This window comes from Apis florea, unplaced genomic scaffold (genome assembly GCF_048593485.1).
Source record: "Apis florea isolate Af1SG1 unplaced genomic scaffold, ASM4859348v1 contig_2411_pilon, whole genome shotgun sequence".
Taxonomy (NCBI): Eukaryota; Metazoa; Arthropoda; class Insecta; order Hymenoptera; family Apidae; genus Apis; species Apis florea.
In genome coordinates this window covers 1,477,137-1,499,519 of record NW_028256580.1, presented here as the reverse complement: position 1 = coordinate 1,499,519, position 22,383 = coordinate 1,477,137, and the positions used below count along the sequence as shown (strand labels likewise).

Genomic DNA, 22,383 nt, shown 5'->3' with positions numbered 1-22,383 from the left:
AAACTTTTTGAATTTCAATTTATGTGTTTTATTTTATTTTGATATTCGAATATGTTGGCGCAAATATTATTTGTATACAAAATTTTGTATTTTTAAAAAGTTAGAGAATTACATGAAATCATAGTTTTTTTCGTATAAATAAATAGTTTATAAAAATATAAAATATGAAAATTCGTGAGAATCTGAAGTAACTTCTAGTAACTTTTAAAGACTTCTAATACTTGATTGACTATATTAAAAATTTGGACATTGTTGCCATATTTATTCTCTAAACTTGAGTTCTAGTTAAATATACACATAATATACATACATCATACGTACACACATACACACACACACACAGTTTCTTGTTAGGACATATTTACATGTATTTTGTTATTATTTTAATTAATACATTATACTATTGAATAATCTTTAAAATTTTAATTATTTTAAAAATAGAATTTTAAATTTTTTCTTGTTTAAAAGTTATAACTATATAATATGAATTATTTTCAATCTACTATTGCATATAATCAAAAATATATATTATATTATATATATATTAAATATATTAATAATATATGTATATTATTTGATTATATATATAAAATATAAAAATTGATATAAAAATTATAATATTAAAAAAAATTAAATATTTTTATTTTATGAATATATATATCTAATTTTTTAAATATGTCATATATTTATTGATATATTTAAAAATAATAGATATTGTTTATTTAAAAATTAACAAAAATATAATAAAAATATATAATATAATAAAAAATATATATAATATAATAAATAGTACAATATTCTGAAATTAAAGATAAAGAGTAATTAGATATTTCTAAATATTTTTTGTGAAAGTTAAATTTATTAACGATATTGTTGACTTTATGAAAAAAAAGAATATTTTAGAGAGCGCCACGTGCATATTAATGAAAACACGTCATCGTCATATGTAACGATACATAAGAAGAAGAATTAAATTCTTCTTCAATTAAGAATTTCAAATTTAACTATGTGAAAATTGTTTTTTTTTTTGCATAATTAATAATTTTCCTATTAATTAATAAATACTTAAAAAATGTAACAATTTCGAATACAGTATGGAGATTGTTCTAACCTAACATTTTCTCTTTAAACGAATACTAGGTAAGTTCATCTAATTATTATATATTTATATTAAAGAATAAATTTCTTTATAAAATTATATAATGTTATTATAAATTAATTATATCAATAGTTCATTTTTAATTAGTAAAATTCTTTCCATGTAGTAATACTTATAAATCCTTAAATATATTCTGTATATTTTTTGTTGATCAAGAATTTAGTTAAAGAATTTAGTTTTAATTTTCTTTTTAAATTTGTTAATTATAGAATTTATTTTTATGTAATAATATTATTGATTTGTTTTATTTATAGCAGAATATAAAATATGATGTCCAATGGTATTTGGGTTTCTACTAAAGAAGTTGGAGGAAAATCAATGTCAAACAATACCAATTGTTCACCAATATCATCCTCAACATTGAATTCTCCACTTATGAAATTGTCTTCATACTTTTTAGCTGTACGACCTTGGTCATTAAGTGCTTCATTAATGCCAACACTTCTTGGATCTGCATTAGCTTATCGGTTAACAAGCATAGCAAATTTTAGCTGGATATCTTTTATCCTTACAGTATATACAGTTTTTTGTGTACATGGAGCTGGTAATGTAGTAAATACATATTTTGATTATATAAAAGGAGTAGATAGTCGGAAAAGTGATGATAGGATATTAGTAGATCAACTTTTATCAAAAGATGAATTAGTTTCATTAGGTGCATTATTATATACAGCAGGATGTTTAGGTTTTGTTCTATTAACTACCATATCTCCTGCAAAAATGGAACATCTTGCACTTGTATATTTTGGAGGTTTATCTTCTTCATTTCTTTATACAGGAGGAATAGGATTTAAATATATTGCATTAGGTGATGTTCTTATTTTAGTTATATTTGGTCCTATTTCAGTTTTATTTGCATTCATGGCTCAAACAGGTTATATTGAATTAGGTACAATATACTATGCTATACCTCTTGCTCTAAATACAGAAGCTATTTTACATAGTAATAATACTCGAGATTTAGAGAGTGATAAAAGAGCAGGAATAGTAACATTAGCTATTTTAATAGGTCATACTGTATCTCATGTTTTATATGCTTTTTTATTATTCACACCATATGTAACTCTGGTGGTGCTTGCATTAAGGTATTCTATATGGTTTCTGTTACCAGTTATCACTTTACCAACTGCCTTCAAAATAGAAAAACAATTCAGAAGCCCTCATATGATTCAGAGTGTGCCTAAGCAAACAGCTAAATTAAATATGTTTCTGGGCATTTTATATGTTATTGCTTGTTTACTTGTCGATCCTCTTCCCTATCTGTAACATACTTATATAATTATTTAAAGAAACTCAATAATTAAAATAATTGTATGGGCAGCTATTAGCCTATCTATGTATAATTTTATATAAATCTTTCTTTCTTATCATTATATTTGGATTGTTATAAATTATCTAAAATCAATTGATATTATTCAATCTTGCTTCTTAGTTTTATGAAAAATTAACATTTATTAACTTTTTTCATATGAACATTATCATGTATATTATAAAACATTTTTCTTATTTGTATTATATTATGAATATTTATAATACAATAAACATTTGGATATATCTTTCCAATAATATAATGATCTTTGATATGTACAAATTACATTATTTAAAATTTTGAATTTGTTTTAATTTTTCCAGTGTGTATAATTACTGTAATATTTTTGCACATAGGATAGGAATAAAAAGAATATAAATTTATGAAATTATAATTATTTAAATATGTTTATATAATAATTTATTTTAGTGTTTAAAAATTAAGTAATATTATTTATGAAAAGAAACCATATGCATAGTTTTTGTAATTTCAAAAATGTAAGAATTAAGAATTTTGGGAATAAACTTTGAAAATTTTCATGTTTTATAAATTAATAAATTTACAAAAAAAATATAATAAATTCTTATAGCATATTAATAATAAATTATATTATTTCATCATTTGATGTTAAAGATTTATAATATAAGAATTATTATTAAATTATTTACGTAAGTTTATCTATAATTATTTTGTTATATTTTTGTTATATTTTTTTAAAACTATACAATGCAAATAAATCAAAAAATAATTAATATTAAACATACATTTTTAATATTATTTTCAACTCTTGTTTGAAATAATATTTTATTTTTCAAAAAAAAATATAAGACAAAAAATTTAATCTCTATATTAGTATCAATTATATGTATAAATTATATATTATATATAATGATTATATATAAAAATAGAATATTTATTTTAATCTTTGATTTATTTTGATTTATAGACTAAGAAATGTAATGTCAATGAAAACAAAATATATCTAGAATATTTCCTCTTTTACTTATATTAAAATTTAAATATATGTGTAATAAATTAAATTGAATTTTAATTTGAATTATATATATATATATATTATATATATTATATATTGTAATATTTTTTACAATTTTTTCTCGATATAAATATAAATCGACTATATATCGATTTTTATATACTATCGATTTTAAGCAATATATCGAAGAAATAATTTCGATCATAGAAAAAAATTATTAAAACATAAAAGACATTCTTATTATTATTTGTATATTTAATATATTTAATAGGATATTTTTAATAAACTCAAAATGTATAAATGTCTTACGCTCCATGATCCGATTATAATATGTCCATATGACAAAAATCATTTTATCGCAAAATCTCGTCTTCAAAAGCACATAGTCAAATGTGAAAAAGTAAGTGAATTATAAAAAAATATTATAAATGCATTAGTTTTTTGTTAATTTTGACAAATAAATTTAATTTTTATATAAAATAATATTTATATCATCATTATATAAATATAATAAATTTTAAAAATAGCGGTATCCTGAACATTATAAAGTTATGTGTCCATATAATGCTACGCACCGATTATTTAAGGAAGAATTAGAGGAGCATATCATTACGTGTTCTGCTCGTAATGTGTTAAATGAAATATATCCAGGTTTTTTTTTTATTTTATTTCTAATTTTCTCTTGTTTAATGATATTATTGTTAAAATATTATATTTCATAGAAACAAAAAAACATGGTGCAACAAATTTTGAGATATATTCAGATCTTTCAAGTACAATAGATTGTACAGAAAACTGGGACATAGAAATTAATGATAACTCTGTTATTTTAACTGAAGAAGAATATTCTATGGATAACAATACGAAAACAATTAATATAACTATTGATTCAAAGTAATAATTTAGTTATAATTCCAATTATATTAATTTGTTACATATTTATTATCTTTTTATTTTTTTTTTATATAATTATAAGGACTTATCATTAATTTTTTGAATTTATATCAAGAAATGAAGAAAGAAGTAAAGATTCCAAACCCATAAGAGCTCCTCGTGGTTTTTCTGAAGCTATGTTGCGAGAAGCAAGTGACGATTCTTGTGTTGAAGATTTAGAATCTATAGTTAGTTCAATGGGAATTGGTCGGGGAAAAATTATTCAAAAGAATAATAAATTGAAATTAATTGGAATAGGTAGAGGAAGAGCAATAAACAATCTTTCATTGATATAATTCAATTTCATTTAAATAAAAAATATTAAAAAATTGAAATTTTTATATTTTTGCAAGTATAATTAAAATACACTAATATTGTCTATTGTTTTTCTATATAATCTATTACATATAATTTACCATTTATATGTATTATATTTAAATATTTGTTTAATTTCTTAATTTTTTTTATTTTTATTTATATTTACATATATAATATGAAAGATTTCTCAAAAAAAGAATTATGTTCTTATGTATATTCTCTATAAAAACAAAAGTATGTTAGAAATATTAATATGTAATTTAAATTGAAAAATGGGCAAAAATTACAATGGCAGTTAATATATATTAACAATACTTAATTTTCTAATATTTTTAAATGTTTTTTTTTTTGTAACCTGAACAATTTTATATAATATTAATTAAATATTAAACATTTTGAGATTATAATACACTAAATAAGAGTATAATAAATAACATTTTTTAACAGTTAATAATAATAAAACTAATTTAGAATAGATTATATAAATCAACATACAATTTATTATATTTTCATGTCATTTGAATTATATGAAATATTTTCTATGTTTCAAATTTACAATTAAATTTATTTTAAAATAATCTTTAACATTATTTAATGATAAATTTATGTAATATGTAATTGATAATTAAATTTAAAAATATAATTTATAAAAACAAAGTTTTAATTGATATGAAAATTGTAAATTATAATCATATTTTTAAAAAATAAATATTAATTTTTTAAAGTTTTTTTTATAAACTTTTAAACATTTTTAATATCATTTTAAGAATTTAAATGAAAATATATACTTCAAGTTTTGAAGTAAAAAAAATCATTTAAATTTGTATAATAAAGAAAACATAATTATAGTAAAAATATTAATATAATTTTTTAAAAAAACTTTATTGAAAAAACAAAAAATATTTTTTGGATGGAATTGTTTTAAATAATATATTATTATATACACAAAACAGATCTTTACTCATGAAATTTATTGAAGGAATAGGCATGATACATTTACCATGTACATCTTTAAAAATTAATCGCTGCAAATTATTTTTTTCTATTGTGCAACATTTCGCATGTTTAAAAAGAGACTTTAATATAATTTTTTTTTAAATATTTTATCATTTACATATAAATCATTTACATAAATTTTGCATCAAATAATGTTTTCTTTTTTTATTTTCATTTATAAATTAACAAATTTTAAATAAAAAAGTTTAGATTGATATTAACTTTTTTGTCTCTATGCTGTTTAATTTATTATTCTTATAATTGATCATATGTTTTTAATTTTTTATTTGCAGTCTCATATATTTAGAACGTACAAAGGAACAAGTGCTAAGTTTGTAAATAAGATTTTTTGGGTATTGATGTTATAAACCAGCAATTATTTACAAGTTTTTTAAAAGTATTTTTTTTTTTTTTTCTTTAAAAGTAATATGCAGCTGGTTACATAGCTGCAGTCTGTTTAACTGTCTGTTTTAAGTATTAGACAGTAATGTATTAAAACTGTAAATTTATTAAGTGCAATATTTGCACATTAGCGAGATCATTGCACTGTATTCATTTGCCATAGAATAATATATCTATGGACTGATACAATATATCATGTAGTAACATTAACTACATAATATCGTGATGTTTCTGAAAAATGATTATTGTAATAAAATCATAATTTATATTTTTGTCGATTTTTTCTTTTGCTGTTTCCACATTGATATTCTTTTCTCCAAATCAGGCACTATAAATATGCAATAATTAGTTATCATATAAATTTTTTTTGTATGAAAAAAAAAATTATTTTATTTACTCACTTGGTGTAAGCATATCTTCACTAAGAGGTTGCCTACTAAAAGGATCTGTAGCACTATTGAGAAGATGTCTAATAATAACTGCTTTATCCATAACAATGCCAGATGGAAGTTTAACAGGTTCTTCCATAAGTGTATCCATAAGTGGATCTCGAAATTCTTCTGGTGCATCACCGTAATCTGCATCACGTGCACGATTATCTCTTGCTATATCTGCAGCACGTTCAGCAAGAGCTACAAATCTTTCAATCTCTATAATAGACTTGATTACTGATCTTTCTAATTTATTTGCAGCATCGATAAATAATTCCATACAAAATGAACGCTGCAATTATAATATTTGTTAGAAAAAATTTTTTATATTATAGATTTCATTTATTAATATTTATAATATTATTTATTAATATATAATATATTTATAATATTATTTATTTATTAAATATATATAATAATAATTTATAATTATATATATAATAATTATATAATAATAATAATTTTTAATATTATTAATGCATTTATTAATATACTATCAATATATTGTAAACTTACTTCATCAGCAGCTAAAGCAGCAGCAAAGATCTCACAATCAAGATGTAAATATATGTCAACTAATTGACTAAGTAAAGCTCTTGGTTCCCAACCATATTTTTGTGGTATTCGTACTTTTAGATTTTTACATTTAGGACCACATAATTGTTGTAGATTAAAATTTAACATGGCACATAATCTTCCGACTAATTCTGGCCGTAAAAATGGTTCTGTGATATCATCTGTTAGATATTGAAACATGGCAACGGTTTCCTTGGCTAAAGTGAGATATGACCTAGCTTGTCTCTCATCTGCTGCTAATTGTTTCATTCGTGAATGTTGTTGTTCACGGGATAATGCAGACCATGCTTTAAGATCGGACATCAATTCTTGGATTTCGTGAATACGTTTTAACGATTCTAAACTCTCATCAAGTAAAAATGTGGTATCATTCATTAACATGTTAATAAATTTTACAAATTGATTTCCATTATTGCTTTCATCGATGATCGATTTTCTATGTACCGGGCTATCCCACATAGATTTCAGTATTAAACTAATATGATAACGAATGGAAAATTTGTCATAAAATTCTGAACTAGAACCAGTTGTTTCAACATCTGTGTAGAATTTCATCAAATATGAAGCTAATAATGTTCTTGATATAGGATGTGCCATTACTTGATCATGAAGAGATTCAGTTCGTCCCTAATATTAAGAATTATGAGACATTATTTAAGAAAATATAAAATTTGATTTTTTTTTTATATTTACCTGAACATTAGGATTTATTACAAATAATACTTCAATAATTTTTGCTATTAAATATGGATTTCGTATACAATGTGGAGTACATACTACTACAAGTAACCATGTAATGAGAGAATTATCCATATTATTTACTATCACACTAGGACAAAATCTATAAGAAATAAAAAGCAATAATAATATAATATATTAGTAATAATAATGTAATAATAAAAATAACAATAAAATAATACTTACTGAAGGGTAAATAATACAAATTCTGCAATATCTTCGACATACCATTCTGGTAATGCTGTAAATTTTTGTGGAACCTCCTGTGGCAAAGGCAGTTCAGGAATAGGATTTCCTGGCGAAGTCTGTGTCAATAAACTTAGCAGAATTTCTGCTACAGAAATATAAAAGTGTAAGCACCTTCTCAATAAAACAGGATCGATTAATCCAGCATCTGTATATAATTTCGATTTGCCGAGATGTTTCAATTGCTCCTTGCATCGTTCTATCAATTCTTTATTACGGCTAGCGAAAGGACTATCTTTCCATTGTGGTTCAGTAGCTTGTAGATCATCGAGCATTTTTTGCACATCACGTAAAGTCCTCAGCTTTCTCTGGTATTTCTGTAAAGCCGGTAACAACGCTATATGGTGACAATGTAGAGTAAGGAACCAACATTGTGTTGGAAACTTTGGCTCGACCCACTTGTGTGTCCTCTCTAAATATTTCAACCAATCAGCAACTTCTTGGCACGTAAGTTTCAGCCTTGTATCGTTTTTTATTTCAATGAAACTTGCTGGATGAAATGGATATAATAGATCTACTGTGTCCAATTTGATTTTCACAGAAAGTTTTTGTAATACCGACAAGAGATTTAACATAAATCCATCTCCCGCAAGAGAAAATTCTTCCGTTTGTATTTGAGCACGTTTTTCATTGTAACGTAATAATGTTGCTAAATATGTTAACATAGCTTCACGGCAGTTACTACTTGCAAGTATTGCATGAAATATCTTATGGAGTGATGTTCTGATACTTTCTAATTCTTGTTGCAATGTTAAACTTATTGATTTATCGACGAATAGATTACCACTGAAGAATCTTTCAGCCACATCCAGTTGATCCTCAGCGAATACAGAAACTGACAAAAACGGTCCCAAAAGAGATGTTGTTGTAATTTCTTTACCAGCAGCTGATGTCATAATATCAGGTAAAAATTGAATTTGATGGACAATTAAACGACATATTGGTCGTATGTTACTACTCGGTCCGCAGCAAATTTCTATTAATTCTTCTAATGCTTCGATCGGTCTTCGATGTGTATTTCTAATCAAACTAGCTTGTTGCATTGAAAGATATAAGCCTTGCAAGAGCGGTGTAAAAATTTTGTTAAATATTGCTGAATTTGTATGTGTTCTTGTTACAAGTTCATGTAAATAGCCACGAGGTAAACTTTGCGAGAGTACAGGATATAGAAGTGGCGTCATGGAAAACGGATATGTAGTTGAAGACTGAGAAATACCAACTAGGCCTTGTAACACAAGACTGGAATATTGAACACATTGTGTTCTTAAAATAGCCAGAATATCAGATAATGGTGGTGTACTTGATTTCTATTTATAAAGAAAAAAATATTGTATCTGTTAAAACATGAACATATTATAATTAAATGTTAATATAAATTATACCTTTGGATGATTTCGTTCTTCAATTGCAACTCTTGAATAACAGTCTAATAAATAAATGAGACTTTTAGGTTGTGATGATTTACAACAAATATCACAACGACAAAATGTTGTAACTGGGCTTTGTAATGGACTTGCTTGACTATTTGGACTATCTTCTCTGTCTGAAGAAGTATCTATATTAATTTCTTTTAAAGGATCTTCGTCTCTCATAAACATGCATAAGACTTCCATTAATGCTTGGTTAATAATTTCTGTGGCATCAACAAGTTTTGTTGATAATGCATATATTGCCATTTGTGGTAAGAATATACAACCCTCTGTAGGTTCTTTCCATGATATGCATAATACACGTGATATAATTGCATGTATTTGTTCTGTAGTTATTTCTGTACTGGAACTTGTAGTCTAAAAAATAAATGCAACAACAACAACAACAACAACAACAACAATAATAATAATAATAATAATAATTATTATTATTATTATTTTTAATACATATTTTTACATTTCTTTTATAAATATAAATATTTATATTTACACGTGATCTTGGCTTTACTTCTTTTCTTTCAGATTCCTCAACTTCCATATTTTCAATTCCTGAATCTATGTCAACACCAGAACTGCTACATTGTTTATTAGTATTTTCTTCTATTTCCATTGGTAGCTCAGGATTCTGAAATTGCTGCTGTTTTAATGGTGATATTATTTGATCTGTAAATGTTTTAGATGGACCAGGTGTGTTTGGAGAAACAGAATCATTATTATGACTTATATTGACTGTTGAATTAAAGCTGTCCAAGCCTGCTAAACGAGCCATACGTCTTCTTCTTACCTATAATTGAAACATTTGATATTATATATATTTATAAAATTTTATTATTTTTCTTACAAAATTATTTTTTAAAAAAACAAATAATATAATTTTAGTTAAAATTATTGTGCAATAATTTCTCATATTAATATTTAATAGGAAGATAGAAAAATATTATTCAATAATCAAAACTATATAAGATGCAACATTTACTATATTTATATCAAAGACAAAAAATACAAACAATAACAAAATGAAAAAATACTTTTATTAATATAAAGAATACATTATCTTTTTAAATAAATTTTATATTAAAGTAAGTCTTTCTAATATATTATCATGAAATATATAATTTTTGTTTACATTATAAAAAAAGAAATAAACAAATTGTAACATTGTAACAAATATCTCAATAAAAATTATTAAAGAATTATATTAATTATATATTAATGGAAAAAATTAATTTTAATTTGTTATCGTTATATAATTATTTTAACACAATACCACAGTAGAAAAAATAGCATTTTACAATTATTGTCTTGCTGATGAGACTTCTTTTTTATCCTGTTATTTTTTCTTATGTTCTTGTCTATTATATTCCATTTTAGGATAAAATTAGGAAACAAAGCAAGTATAAAACGAAAGGAAGGTAACAACAAAACGGACTTACAGACGCTATTGAATAACGATTGAAAACAGTGTATTGGTACTCACTTCCTCTTGGCTTAATTCGCTCATGGCGATTTCTTTATTTTTTTCTTTAGATGTCTTTAACCTCTGACACGATCACTTATGATCACACGTTTGTTGATATTATAAAAATTCTACGAAAAAAAGTGTCTTCACTGTTCGAAAAATTCTGAACGAGATACGTCAAAAATTTGGACAGCCACTCCACATCTGTTTGCGTTTGGACGTGAAAGCAGCAATTCTACACTGCGTTACGGATAATCACTGTTAAGCTGCGTCGATTCTTCAAAACAGCTGAGCAACTAATATAAAACAGAACGCTCTCTTGCATTGATAATAGTAACTAAAGTTCAATCAAACATAATCTGCGGATTTTGCAGTGAAACAATAGTAAGCAGAGGGAATTCATTATGGTGTAGCAAAAATGATCAACAATATAATCTGATACTCTATATATATTTATTAGATCACCATTTTAAATAATTTCTTTAAAGTATTGACACTGCATTGACTGTTCATAAAATATAGTTTTCTTTAATCTTTCTTTCATATCAATAATTTATATATAATGTTACTAAATATTGTTACTGAAATTTTTAATTTATAATAGATTTAGTAATTCAATTGATTACATTATCAAATATTATTATTATGGTTAATCATTATCTCACATTGTCACATAAAAAATATAAATTATATTTTAAAATATATATTAAAATATATATATTCTAGTTATTATTTTAATTCAAATTATTTGTTATATGTACATAATTTTTTATTAAATTTTTATTTTTAATTTAAGGTTAGGTAAGAAATTGAATTATGAATATTAGAACGATATTATAAAATTTCTTGATCAATAAATAATATTGTTAAAATAATAACAAAATGTAGAATTTAAAAATAACTTTTGATACCTCTTAATCTTATATTTCTATTAATCATATTTGTCAATTATTGTTAACAGTTAAAAATTGGTCGAGTCTGATTGGTTACTTCTTATAGATTCAATACAATAATAATATTGGCCAATATTATCTCGCTCTGCGGATAAATTGCATGACATTTGTGTGTGAGCGAACAAAAGTATATAATGCAATACTTGATAATAGTATACTTGATAATACGTATACTTGCATAGTTTTTAGAAATTTTACAATACATGATTGTTACGTTGTATCTAAAAATATTATCTTTGACAAGTATCAAAATAGTATCAAGTATTAAGATAATGATTTTCTAAATAAATATCAAATTAAAATATTGATTTTTTATGGTATTTAATAATACGTACTATAATGAGTACAGAAGAAATTATTGATTTTACGAAACTAGGTAAACATAATATAATATTCGTATTTTCATTATTTATCTATCTATTTATCTATTTATAATATTATATATAATATTTAATAAAAATTAAACAAAAGTTATTAATATTAATTCTTTTTTTATTTACAATATTTTATAGAACCAGATATTCAATCTTTGATAAAGAAAACTATAGCAGTTCGTGAGTACTCTTATTCACCTTATAGTAAGTTTAAAGTTGGAGCTGCAATACTTTGTGATGATGGATCCATTTTCACAGGATGTAACGTAGAAAATGCATCTTATCCTGTAGGAACTTGTGCTGAAAGAACAGCAATTGTTAAAGCAGTGTCAGAAGGAAAAAGAAAATTCAAAGTTTTAACAGTAGTAGCTGATAAAAAAAATAATATTTTTACTACACCATGTGGATTTTGTAGACAAGCTATTGCAGAATTTGGTGATATACCAATTTATTTAACAGGACCTGATATGAAAAATGTATTAAAAACAACATTAAGCAATTTGTTACCTCATGCTTTTGGAATTGGAAATGCAAAATTATTACAATAAATTTTTAATGAAAGAAATTAAATCATGTATATCAATATTTCTTTAAGTTCATTTTTTCAAGTTTTATATATTAATTATTTTATCAAGACATATTCTGTCTTTTAATGAAAATATATAATTATTGTTGTTTTGTATTATATGAATTTGTTTATAAAAATTTGAATGAATGGTCTGACTGTAATAATTGTGATGCTAGTTTTTATATATACAAATTTCAATAAATACAAAGACAATCCTTAAGAAAAAAATATTGTTACTATAATCTTATTCCTGAGTAGATTTTTTCTATGTTTACATAAAAACTGATTATTATATAATTTCTAAAGTATGTTCTTTCTAATTTACATTATACTTTATAAGCAAGAATAACATAAGTATTATATACAATCAATATAATAATATAGCTTATATATGTACATGTTCTAGTGGTACGACATTATACATAATTATTTCTTAATAATAAAAAATGCAAAAACAGGAACGAGACTGCACATGATATACGTCCCCATCTACAAAAATTTTTGTTTACCAAAAGGGACACCTGTAAAATAAATATAATTTTATTAATAATGATTAATAATAATTAATCATTTCAAAAAAATGTACTATTTATATATTATATAATTAACAAATAAATAGTGGAAATAATTTAATTTTGTAATATATTGTTATAAAATAAAGTTATAAAAAAATACCATCCAATATAACATTGACATAAATTCTCATTATTGGTAGCTTGTTGAATTAAAAGATCAACTTGACGTTGAACACTTAGTGTTTCTTCATGAGAGAAATCACGTCCCGTTAATTTATCCCTTACTCTTGTAATAATAGCAAGGGCTTTTTTGTTTAATGCCTCTGGTTGATTAGTATCACCTATGATAATAACAAATTTTCATTCATTTTTTATCGTATATATCATTTATAATCTTCAATTATATATTTATTAATTGTTTACAATAATAAATATATTAATTGTTTATATATTGTTTACAATAATTTTTCCTACTTAAAAAATAAAAAAACTTACAATTCCATACAGATAAATAATTTACCTCCATTTTCAACACTACATGGTACTCCTTTCTTTGGTAATGTGGCGGTAAGAGAATCTAATGCATCGCTCTGCTCTTGATTACTACTAGCACTCATTCCCTGAGCATCAGATCTTTTACCTTTCAGTGCAGCATTATCCATTAATCGCCAGTTTAATAGAGGATCATATACAAATGCTTCTAATACTGCCATTAAACTATCCTTATTACGATGTAACACTGACATTACTGATTCACAAGTTCTTCTATATGTGCCTTCGATTCCCGTTACTTCCATCGCATTGATTAACATTCTTGTTAATCGAAATGGGATTTTCTCAGGAAATTTTTCTCGAGTCATGGCCACTTCAAAACAATCTCCAAAATCGATATGCAATATTTTTCCGCTTAAACGATCCAACATTAAATTAGATGGATGTCGATCACCAAGACCAAGGATATAGCCCACCATAGACATTACAGCAAGAGAACGTGTATAATTTGTCCTACGATCAAACCATACTTCGCTTGATGGTGATTTTAACCAAAGAAGCCGCGATAAATCATCACCATATGTATGCTCAAGAGCATGTTCAAATACTTCAACTTTTTGCATAAGCATAAGATGATCATAACCTGGGGCCATCTATAAATCAAATTGTTATAATTAAATTAATTAAGATAAAATATCAACACATGTAAAATATATACTTACTCTTAACATTATTTTATGCTCTATATTTAATAATATTTTTTTCTTTTCTCTATAATCTCTGATAAGTGTATGTAATGTATCACAATGTGGTACCCAACCAATTAAACCACTATTTGTGGATAGTGGAATTACTGCATACCTCTAAATATAAAATATCAAATTTATTATTTATCAATTTTGATAAAATACTATATACTTAATAACTTAATTATTTGACTAATTATTTGATAAATATTATATTAATATAAAATTTTCTTTCTTAACATATATTTACTTGAATAGTAAGATTTCTTCTAAATGTATCTGGATCATGTAATAAAAGAGTATTGACTAGACCAAATAATTGCATTACACGTTCATCCTGTCTGAGATCTTCATGTCCTTTCAAAAGGAACATATAATCTTTACCGTTACTACCTGCAAATATTAGACATTTAAAACATTTTATACAATTCAATATATTTTAATGTTATATTAAATTATCTAGTGAAATTTAAAGATTACTAACCTTTTATACATAATTTTCGCGGTCGCTGTTTGCTGGTTATTACTTGCATGGAACTATGTATACTTGCTATTCTAACTATTGGCTGTCCCGGACTATAACTTCCCGGTACAGCCAATTCTAAATCCCTACAAAGAAGTAATTTAGGACTAACGTATTGAAGTTCTAAACTAGTTAACTGCGGTAATTGTCGAGATATTCTTCTAAAGACATGATAATATAAATCCCAAGCTTGATTTAAATCTCGAACATTGCGTGAAGCTTTATATCTGCGGCACCATTCTTGTGCTTCCATTAAATCTCTGCCATAAGCTTGATTAAAGGACGTTTCTTTCAAAGTCTGTGGACCTCTTTCTAACATTGCATGTAAGGGTTCCAACGTATCAAACATTCCTCGAACGTTTCTTTCGCCGAAATATAATCTGCTAGCTTCTTCTAATCCTTCATGCCATAATTCATGCCAGAGAATAGCGACTCTAATTAATTCATCGCTAGCCATCATTGCTTGTTGTACTAATGTCGGACTATGTTCACACATATTTTTAAGAATTTTATTGGCAGCAGTCTTTCTAGCATGACTAGCACTTTTCGATGCTACAGTCAAAGGATAAACCAAGGCTTGTGGATGCGTTTTTCCAATATCTATTAAAAGATGATGTATGCATCGACCAACTAAAGCTCGGGGTGTATCTATTCTTGCTATAAGTTGCGGAATTACTTGTAGCCAAGTATTAATTTCAATTAAACGGATACCTTCAACAATAGCTTCATATACCTCTGGCCATTGACCATAATCAAACCATAAAGTCAATAAACGAAGTGTATCTTGCAAAGAATTACCATGAGAAAGATTAATAGATCTAAAAAATCCTTCAACTGCTGGTACAGTAAATTGAGATATATATTGTGAACTAGAAAGATTATGAGTCCCATTTCCTGGAATATTCTCAGTATTTGAGTCACCTTGCTGATGTTTATAAAATAAAACTGTTTCAAAGTTAGTATAAGCGAAAGCATGCCATGCTTTATACCAAGTAGGATCATGTTCTGTAGCTGCAGCATAATAGGATAGCACAGCTGGTATAGAATGTTCATTTATGCCTTGCAATGCTTCTAACCATTCTCCAAGTTTCAAATAACATCTGGCAAGTAATCTTTTTCTTATTTCCTGTTGCTTCTCATCTTCTTGATTTACTACTGATAAAGTTGTCGGTTGTAAAGACATCTGTACAAATCTTTGTAGCTGATTGTACGCTTCTTCTCGTTTATTTGCTACCCACATGTGTTTACAATAGGCAAATGTTACTTGAGGATGAGTGGTAGGTAATACCTGGTCAGGAGTTAACGAAGGATCTGTTCCAAGTAACATAACTAATGTTTTATGACATAACATTAAGCTACCACTTTTTCTGCAAAGACTGGCATATTTCAACCATGTATACATATCATCTTGAGGTGAAACTACTAATGTGTGAACTTGTATAATCTTTTGCCAATCTTCAACTATTCTTTGTCCACCTTGAAGTCTTTCCCACCACATGGATTTAATGGTGGATCTTCTTTCTGGGACCAATTTAAATTGTATCACTTCCTCTAGTTCTGCCAATTTCTGAACTTCTACCATAGCATTATAAGCTCTTTGATAGCTTTCGCCAGCCATAGCAGTCAATTCTGTATCTAGCAAATCTCTAGCACTATCAATAAGTTGATGGGCAATATTGTATTGTTCATCATGAATTGCTAAAACAGCTCTATAAAAGGCACCATCCTGAGTATCCTTTGGTATTAAAGAGACATATTTTTCCATGCTTTCCCATTGATTTAAACCCCATGCTGCAGCTGCTGCCATTCTAGCCATTCTCTGTTTAGTTTCATCATTTTGATGAGACCATTGTTTGGTAGCAACATCATGCAATTGTCCCCATTCTCCAAGAGCTTCCAAGCAACGCATTTCACCTAAAGTCGACTCTACATCTGTAGAATCACTTTCTAGTCTTTCTCTATATAATTGTAAAGCTTTATCCCAATTATGTAGTTTTTCATACCAACGAACTTGCACTTTTAGATCTTGCTGATTATTCTGATTCATAACATATTCCAGTAAACCTTCTGCAGCTTCTTTCTGCTGAAGCTTGTTATTGATAGAGATTAAAGATTCAAAAACATTACTATTCCTGCTCTTATGAAATTCATCTTCTTTGTAATGTAATGCTTTTGCATAAGCTCTACAATGCATTGCTCTTTCACCTAAAATTTTATTGTCTAAAGGTAATGGTCCTTTATCACAATGTTCCATAAATTCTGCTAAATTTAAGATCGTTTGTGTTATTTCTGGAAGATCAGGAACCATTAATGCTTGTTGTAAGGTTTGTATAAGTTCTGCCTTATAAGTATCATCCAATTCGGTCCAACAAGAAACGAAAGCCGCATTAAATAAATCTCTAGGTAATTTGGAATAGGTCTGTGCAAGAGCCCAACATGATCTTAGTGCCGGTGACGGTGATTCTTTGAGCAAACCAATCGACAAACTTCTTAGCCATTCCAGCCAATCATCCTTAGAAACTCTTCTTGTTGCAGTCCAGGCTTTTTGAAGATTTGAGGCAGACACATGTAATCTTTTAATTGTAGTTGTGTCAGATGATGTTAACGATAAATCACGATTTTTGTTTCTTGAATGTCGATGTCTCATTAAGAGATAATCCTCACCATCAGTAACAGTTGTTTCTGTCAAAATTTTATCAATTAAAACTTCATAACGTGAATTAACAATTTTATGTTTCGTCATAATTTTTTGTACTAATAAGATAAAGATCTGATATTTTTTTCCTAATTGTATCACCAATGCACATAGTGTATCCATTGCTGCATTTCGTAATTCTGGACACTGATCTAGAGTTCGTACTAAAGGGTGCACAATTCTGGATGCAAAATCTGTAAAATCTAATGTATCTGCTAAATGATCAACAGTTTCAAGCGCTACTTTATTTACAGTTATTGGGCAATCAGTAGCATGAAATAATTTTACAATTGGTGGCAAAACTAAATGAAGATAATTATCCAAATTATTTCCAAATTTTTGAAGTGCTTGAAGAAGTTTGACTGTGACTGATTTATCTTTACTTGTGTCATGTGTTAAAACTCTTAATATTTGTGGCATTAACTGTGGTAAGTAAATCTTAAACTCTGCACCCAATGCAACAGCAATGTGCTCAACTAAAAGTATCAGAGTACTTTGTAACGGACTATTCACTGTCCAAAATTCTTTAATTAAATTAAATATATCATCCAAATAGTTTCTAATATGCTGTTTCACAATGGCAATAAGAATAGCCAATTGTTGAAATAGGTATTCACGAAAATTAACATCTGCTGTACGAACTACATTAAGGAAACTTGGCATCACTTGAGAAATATATGGAACACATTTAATTCCTAAGCTTTTGAATATAAAAGTTACTGCTTGAACTACCATAGTATGGTGTTGCGATAATGTTGGATCACGAATGATTCTCATAAGAGTTGCAATAGCAATAGCTGGATAATATTCTTCTAAAGTTGAAGAGGACATGTTGACCAACATTTCACTAGTAGTTAAGTCTTGTGTATTTTCAGCTTCACTTTTAGTATCAGCCATAGAAGTAAGAGTATCCAATTGAGAATCAATCTGACCAAGGTTCATTTTATGTTTATATGGATCTAAAGCACCTAATAATCCAAGAACTCTTATAGTTTCTCTTCTAATAATTAGTTGTTGTTCTGTTTTTAGGAAATTTATCAATACATCTAGTAATGAAGGATATTGCATATATGGCTTAACAACATGTCCTGTACTTCCTACTAGTTGTCCAAGAACCCATAAAGCAACTCCTCTTTTTTCTGGAGAGCTCGCGTCGACTAGCATTTCAAGCAATATAGAGAGAAGTTCAGGCATCCATTGTTGCATTTCAGCACCATTAACTTCTGCTAAATCACCAATAGCGCGTAATATAGCTAAAATTACACCAGGATTTGATTCAGGCTCCTTTAATTTTGGAACAAGAACTTTTAGAATGGGTTCCATATATGGTCGAATAAGTCTAGGTGCACTGACTACTAAATGATCCAACATTCGTGCAGCTTGTTCCTTGTTACGACCCATACCTGAATGTTCTAATTCAGTTAAAAATTGTATAAGTGTTTTACGTAAAGAAGGCATAACATATGCTGGATTCATTGTGCTTAATCGTCCGATTGTGCGAATTGCTAATTCCCTTATTTCAAACATTTCGTCATTCATTGCAATAAATAATGCGGAAAGATTTTCTGCTTGCGCTAAATGAATATCAAATGAATCATCCAGAGAAGCTAAAACCCAAAGTCTTACATCAGGATCCGTATCTGTTATACCTACAACTAATAATTTTCCAAGAACAGTAGAGACAGTATTAGTCACTGTGGGTCCGGGTTGATTTAATGCTAATCGTAATAATCTTGAACATGTTCTTACAGCCTCCAATCGAACTTCTGCTTGTTCAGATGTAAGAAAATGATCAGCACATCGCCTTACAAATTGCAAAAGTGGATTACCGTCAAAATTAAATGTTCCTAATGTTTTCAAAGCTAAAACTGTAGATGGAATATCCACTTCAGTTGGAGGACCAGATATAGGACTAGTTGCAGTCCATGGTGCACCAGGATGTCTTAAGGGTTTTTGCATCAAAACTTGAGATAACATTCGTAAAAGTCCTTGAGATATATCAGGTTTTAATGATGGAACACTATGAGCTAGTTCTCTGAGAGATGTTGTAAGAATAGGACTTAATCCAGTCTGTAACATAGATTCTAATAAATCTCTCACATCTGCAGCTATAACTTGTTTTACTGCATGTCCAAGTAAAGTTATACAAATGAATACTGCAGGTTCCAAAGATGCTCCACGTTTCTTAGTAGATGTTTCCTTAGAAGGCAATAAACTTTTAATCACTTCCATAATTTTTGAAAGATAAGGATTTATTGAATCTTCTACTGCAACTGCTATAAATCCAATTGTTGTAAATGCAGCATATCTATCTTTTTCTCTACTACGTAAAGTCATTAGAAGATATGCTAATGATTCTCTCAAATGATCTTTTGTAAATTTTTCTTTATTAAATGCTGCAAGTCTTGGTAACAACATCATAAGAGCATGTTGAATATGTGGATTTCTAGACATTCTCTGATTCATTACATCATTATATATATCATCTAATCGTTCTTGCATCAAACAACGACATACTGCAGATTCATGTGATGGATATAATGTCTGTTGAGAATTAGTCGAATTTTGAGAAGAATTAGACCATTTAGATACTATTGTTGTTTTTAATCGAGGCATTAATGACAATATGTCATTCTCATTTTGTTGAGTAGAACAATTTAATCGTTCCATTAAAGCTTCATAATTTTTTTCCCATTGAATATTACTACATCTTAGTAATTCATTTAATATTAACAGTGAACCATGTATTCTATCATCTCTATTTACTCCTCTTTCTCTAGTATATATTTCCTCAAATCCTGTCACTATTTCATCATAACACTGTTTGTACCATTGTGATTTGTGCATTTGTTTTGCTGTTTCCCTCTGTGCAGTAACAACTAAAGCAGCTCTCAATGCTTCAACAGCACCTTCTCTTATCACAGGTTTTGGATCACGTATTGCATTAAATATGAGTTCAAAAAATGGTGTTACTTGTTGAAAAAAATATGTTGGCATAGAAACAGCAAGTTCTCTTAAAACAAGAACAGCAGCATGTCTTTTACCTTCATGTCTATCACCACCAAGCCATTCAAAGGCACGCTTTACTTCAAATTCTACATATTCTGCTGTATAAGTACCAGAAACTAATGCTAGTTTACCAACTGTTTTAGCAGCTAATTCCATAACACCCACATCATTAGAGGGTAATAAATTCCTTAAATAATTTGCAAATCTTATAGTTCTTGTATTAATGTTTCCCACATCAGCTCCAATAAGGCAAACTATAGCTAAAATACCTCCTTTTTTTTCATTTACATCTGAACCAGATACCATTTCAAATATATGATGATTAAATTCATCCATAAAAGCTGTAATTTCTTCCTGTGATACTTCACGTAGTTCTGTTTTGACATAGAGACATAGATCTCTAGCTGCTTTGTTACGTATTTCTTCATTTCTGGATTTAAGTCTCTGAACAAATTGTTGTACAAGTATACTTGACATTGTTAAAAATTTCTAAATGCCAATTTTATAATATTATTTTTATAAATCTTCACGTATGTTATCTAAAAAAATATAACATTTTTAAATATGAAAAAAAGTTAAGAAAAGATATAAATTAGTATTATTTCTCACATATCTACTTGACATCACACAAATTTTGCGTTTGATAATACATTATTTTTGTGATTATCATTATTTCTTTTAATTTCTTGATGTGTGATTAAAATTTAAATGTTTTCAATCACATTATTACAATACGTCTATCATATAAATTTTTCATGTTTGATACTCGTCAATTACGAGTCAAATAAATTATAAATCGAGATCTCTTATTCTCTTATTTGTGTGTCATAAACACACAAATAATTGAATTATTTCAATGCCATTAATTTAGTAAACTTATAGTAAATATAGAAAAACAATTATGATGCGTTGTTCGAAAGAACTATCTTAAGTTTATAACCTCTACATTGGTTAATAAGAGATGCTCAACTAAATTGTGCGCTTTGGAACACTCCCCCACTCTTTTTGATTAAATATTTGTATATGTTTTCTATTATTTCTAATTCTTATCTAGTTTATACTATTGTAATAAAAAATAATTAAAAAAAATATATAACAGAAAAAAATTTAAATTATTTAATATATATTTAAATAAAAGAAACTAAATATTTTAAATGTGTAAATAAAATAGATTGATAAATTCAAACTTATACTAATTTTAATTTTATTTTTTTATATATCTTATAATCGAAATAAATGTCCCAAAATTATTGTAATATTATAAAGCTATTACTATAAGTAAATATTTCAATTTAGATTTGTTATTAATGTTTCTAAGAAAGAGAAAGAATTTTTAATGAAATAGCTATAGTTTAAAATTATTATTTTTATATTTCATAAAATTAATTACTTCAAAATTATATTTTTATTCAATAAATAATAATTTATATTCATTTATATTTTTTTATGAATTAAATAGATATTATTATATATGTATTAATATAAATATGGTTAATAACATGATATATAGATAATAT

General features: G+C 26.4%; 5 protein-coding genes across 10 annotated transcripts; 3 read left to right on the top strand and 2 right to left on the bottom strand.

Moving 5' to 3' along the window:
- Positions 1 to 881: 881 nt before the first annotated feature.
- Positions 882 to 3,005, top strand: heix (UbiA prenyltransferase domain-containing heix). 2 transcript variants are annotated; one of them, XM_003691801.4, is made up of 2 exons: positions 882 to 1,140; positions 1,414 to 3,005. In XM_003691801.4, the coding sequence occupies exon 2, from the start codon at positions 1,427 to 1,429 to the stop codon at positions 2,423 to 2,425; it is 999 nt and encodes a 332-aa protein (XP_003691849.1). In that variant the 5' UTR covers positions 882 to 1,140; positions 1,414 to 1,426; the 3' UTR covers positions 2,426 to 3,005. The 2 variants fall into 2 exon arrangements, with proteins under 2 accessions (XP_003691849.1, XP_086761715.1); XM_086905589.1 differs by having other exon boundaries at positions 893 to 1,140; positions 1,417 to 3,005.
- A 600-nt stretch (positions 3,006 to 3,605) lies between these two features.
- On the top strand, positions 3,606 to 4,999 carry LOC100872089 (uncharacterized). The gene is made up of 4 exons (XM_003691803.4): positions 3,606 to 3,862; positions 3,990 to 4,113; positions 4,185 to 4,356; positions 4,472 to 4,999. The coding sequence occupies exons 1-4, from the start codon at positions 3,755 to 3,757 to the stop codon at positions 4,689 to 4,691; spliced, it is 624 nt and encodes a 207-aa protein (XP_003691851.1). The 5' UTR covers positions 3,606 to 3,754; the 3' UTR covers positions 4,692 to 4,999.
- Positions 5,000 to 5,667: 668 nt separating this feature from the next.
- Ube4B (Ubiquitination factor E4B) lies at positions 5,668 to 11,149 on the bottom strand. The gene is made up of 8 exons (XM_003691804.4): positions 11,010 to 11,149; positions 10,023 to 10,316; positions 9,485 to 9,889; positions 8,043 to 9,409; positions 7,812 to 7,959; positions 7,059 to 7,745; positions 6,513 to 6,834; positions 5,668 to 6,439 (listed from the first exon to the last, which is right to left on the bottom strand). The coding sequence occupies exons 1-8, from the start codon at positions 11,031 to 11,033 to the stop codon at positions 6,375 to 6,377; spliced, it is 3,312 nt and encodes a 1,103-aa protein (XP_003691852.2). The 5' UTR covers positions 11,034 to 11,149; the 3' UTR covers positions 5,668 to 6,374.
- LOC100872329 (uncharacterized) lies at positions 11,039 to 13,568 on the top strand. 4 transcript variants are annotated; one of them, XM_012484076.3, is made up of 4 exons: positions 11,269 to 11,375; positions 11,991 to 12,320; positions 12,457 to 12,498; positions 12,577 to 13,568. In XM_012484076.3, exons 2-4 carry the CDS (start codon positions 12,284 to 12,286, stop codon positions 12,864 to 12,866), a joined length of 369 nt encoding a protein of 122 aa, XP_012339530.1. In that variant the 5' UTR covers positions 11,269 to 11,375; positions 11,991 to 12,283; the 3' UTR covers positions 12,867 to 13,568. The 4 variants fall into 4 exon arrangements, with proteins under 4 accessions (XP_003691853.1, XP_012339530.1, XP_086761716.1 ...); XM_086905591.1 differs by having other exon boundaries at positions 11,331 to 11,478; XM_003691805.4 differs by having other exon boundaries at positions 11,039 to 11,375; positions 12,457 to 13,568.
- Positions 13,103 to 21,837, bottom strand: Tor (serine/threonine-protein kinase Tor). Of its 2 annotated transcripts, none has more exons than XM_003691806.4 (7): positions 21,476 to 21,837; positions 15,124 to 21,405; positions 14,890 to 15,032; positions 14,616 to 14,756; positions 13,922 to 14,546; positions 13,562 to 13,742; positions 13,103 to 13,407 (listed from the first exon to the last, which is right to left on the bottom strand). In XM_003691806.4, exons 2-7 carry the CDS (start codon positions 21,341 to 21,343, stop codon positions 13,392 to 13,394), a joined length of 7,326 nt encoding a protein of 2,441 aa, XP_003691854.1. In that variant the 5' UTR covers positions 21,344 to 21,405; positions 21,476 to 21,837; the 3' UTR covers positions 13,103 to 13,391. The 2 variants fall into 2 exon arrangements, with proteins under 2 accessions (XP_003691854.1, XP_031771174.1); XM_031915314.2 differs by having other exon boundaries at positions 21,484 to 21,571.
- Positions 21,838 to 22,383: the final 546 nt, after the last annotated feature.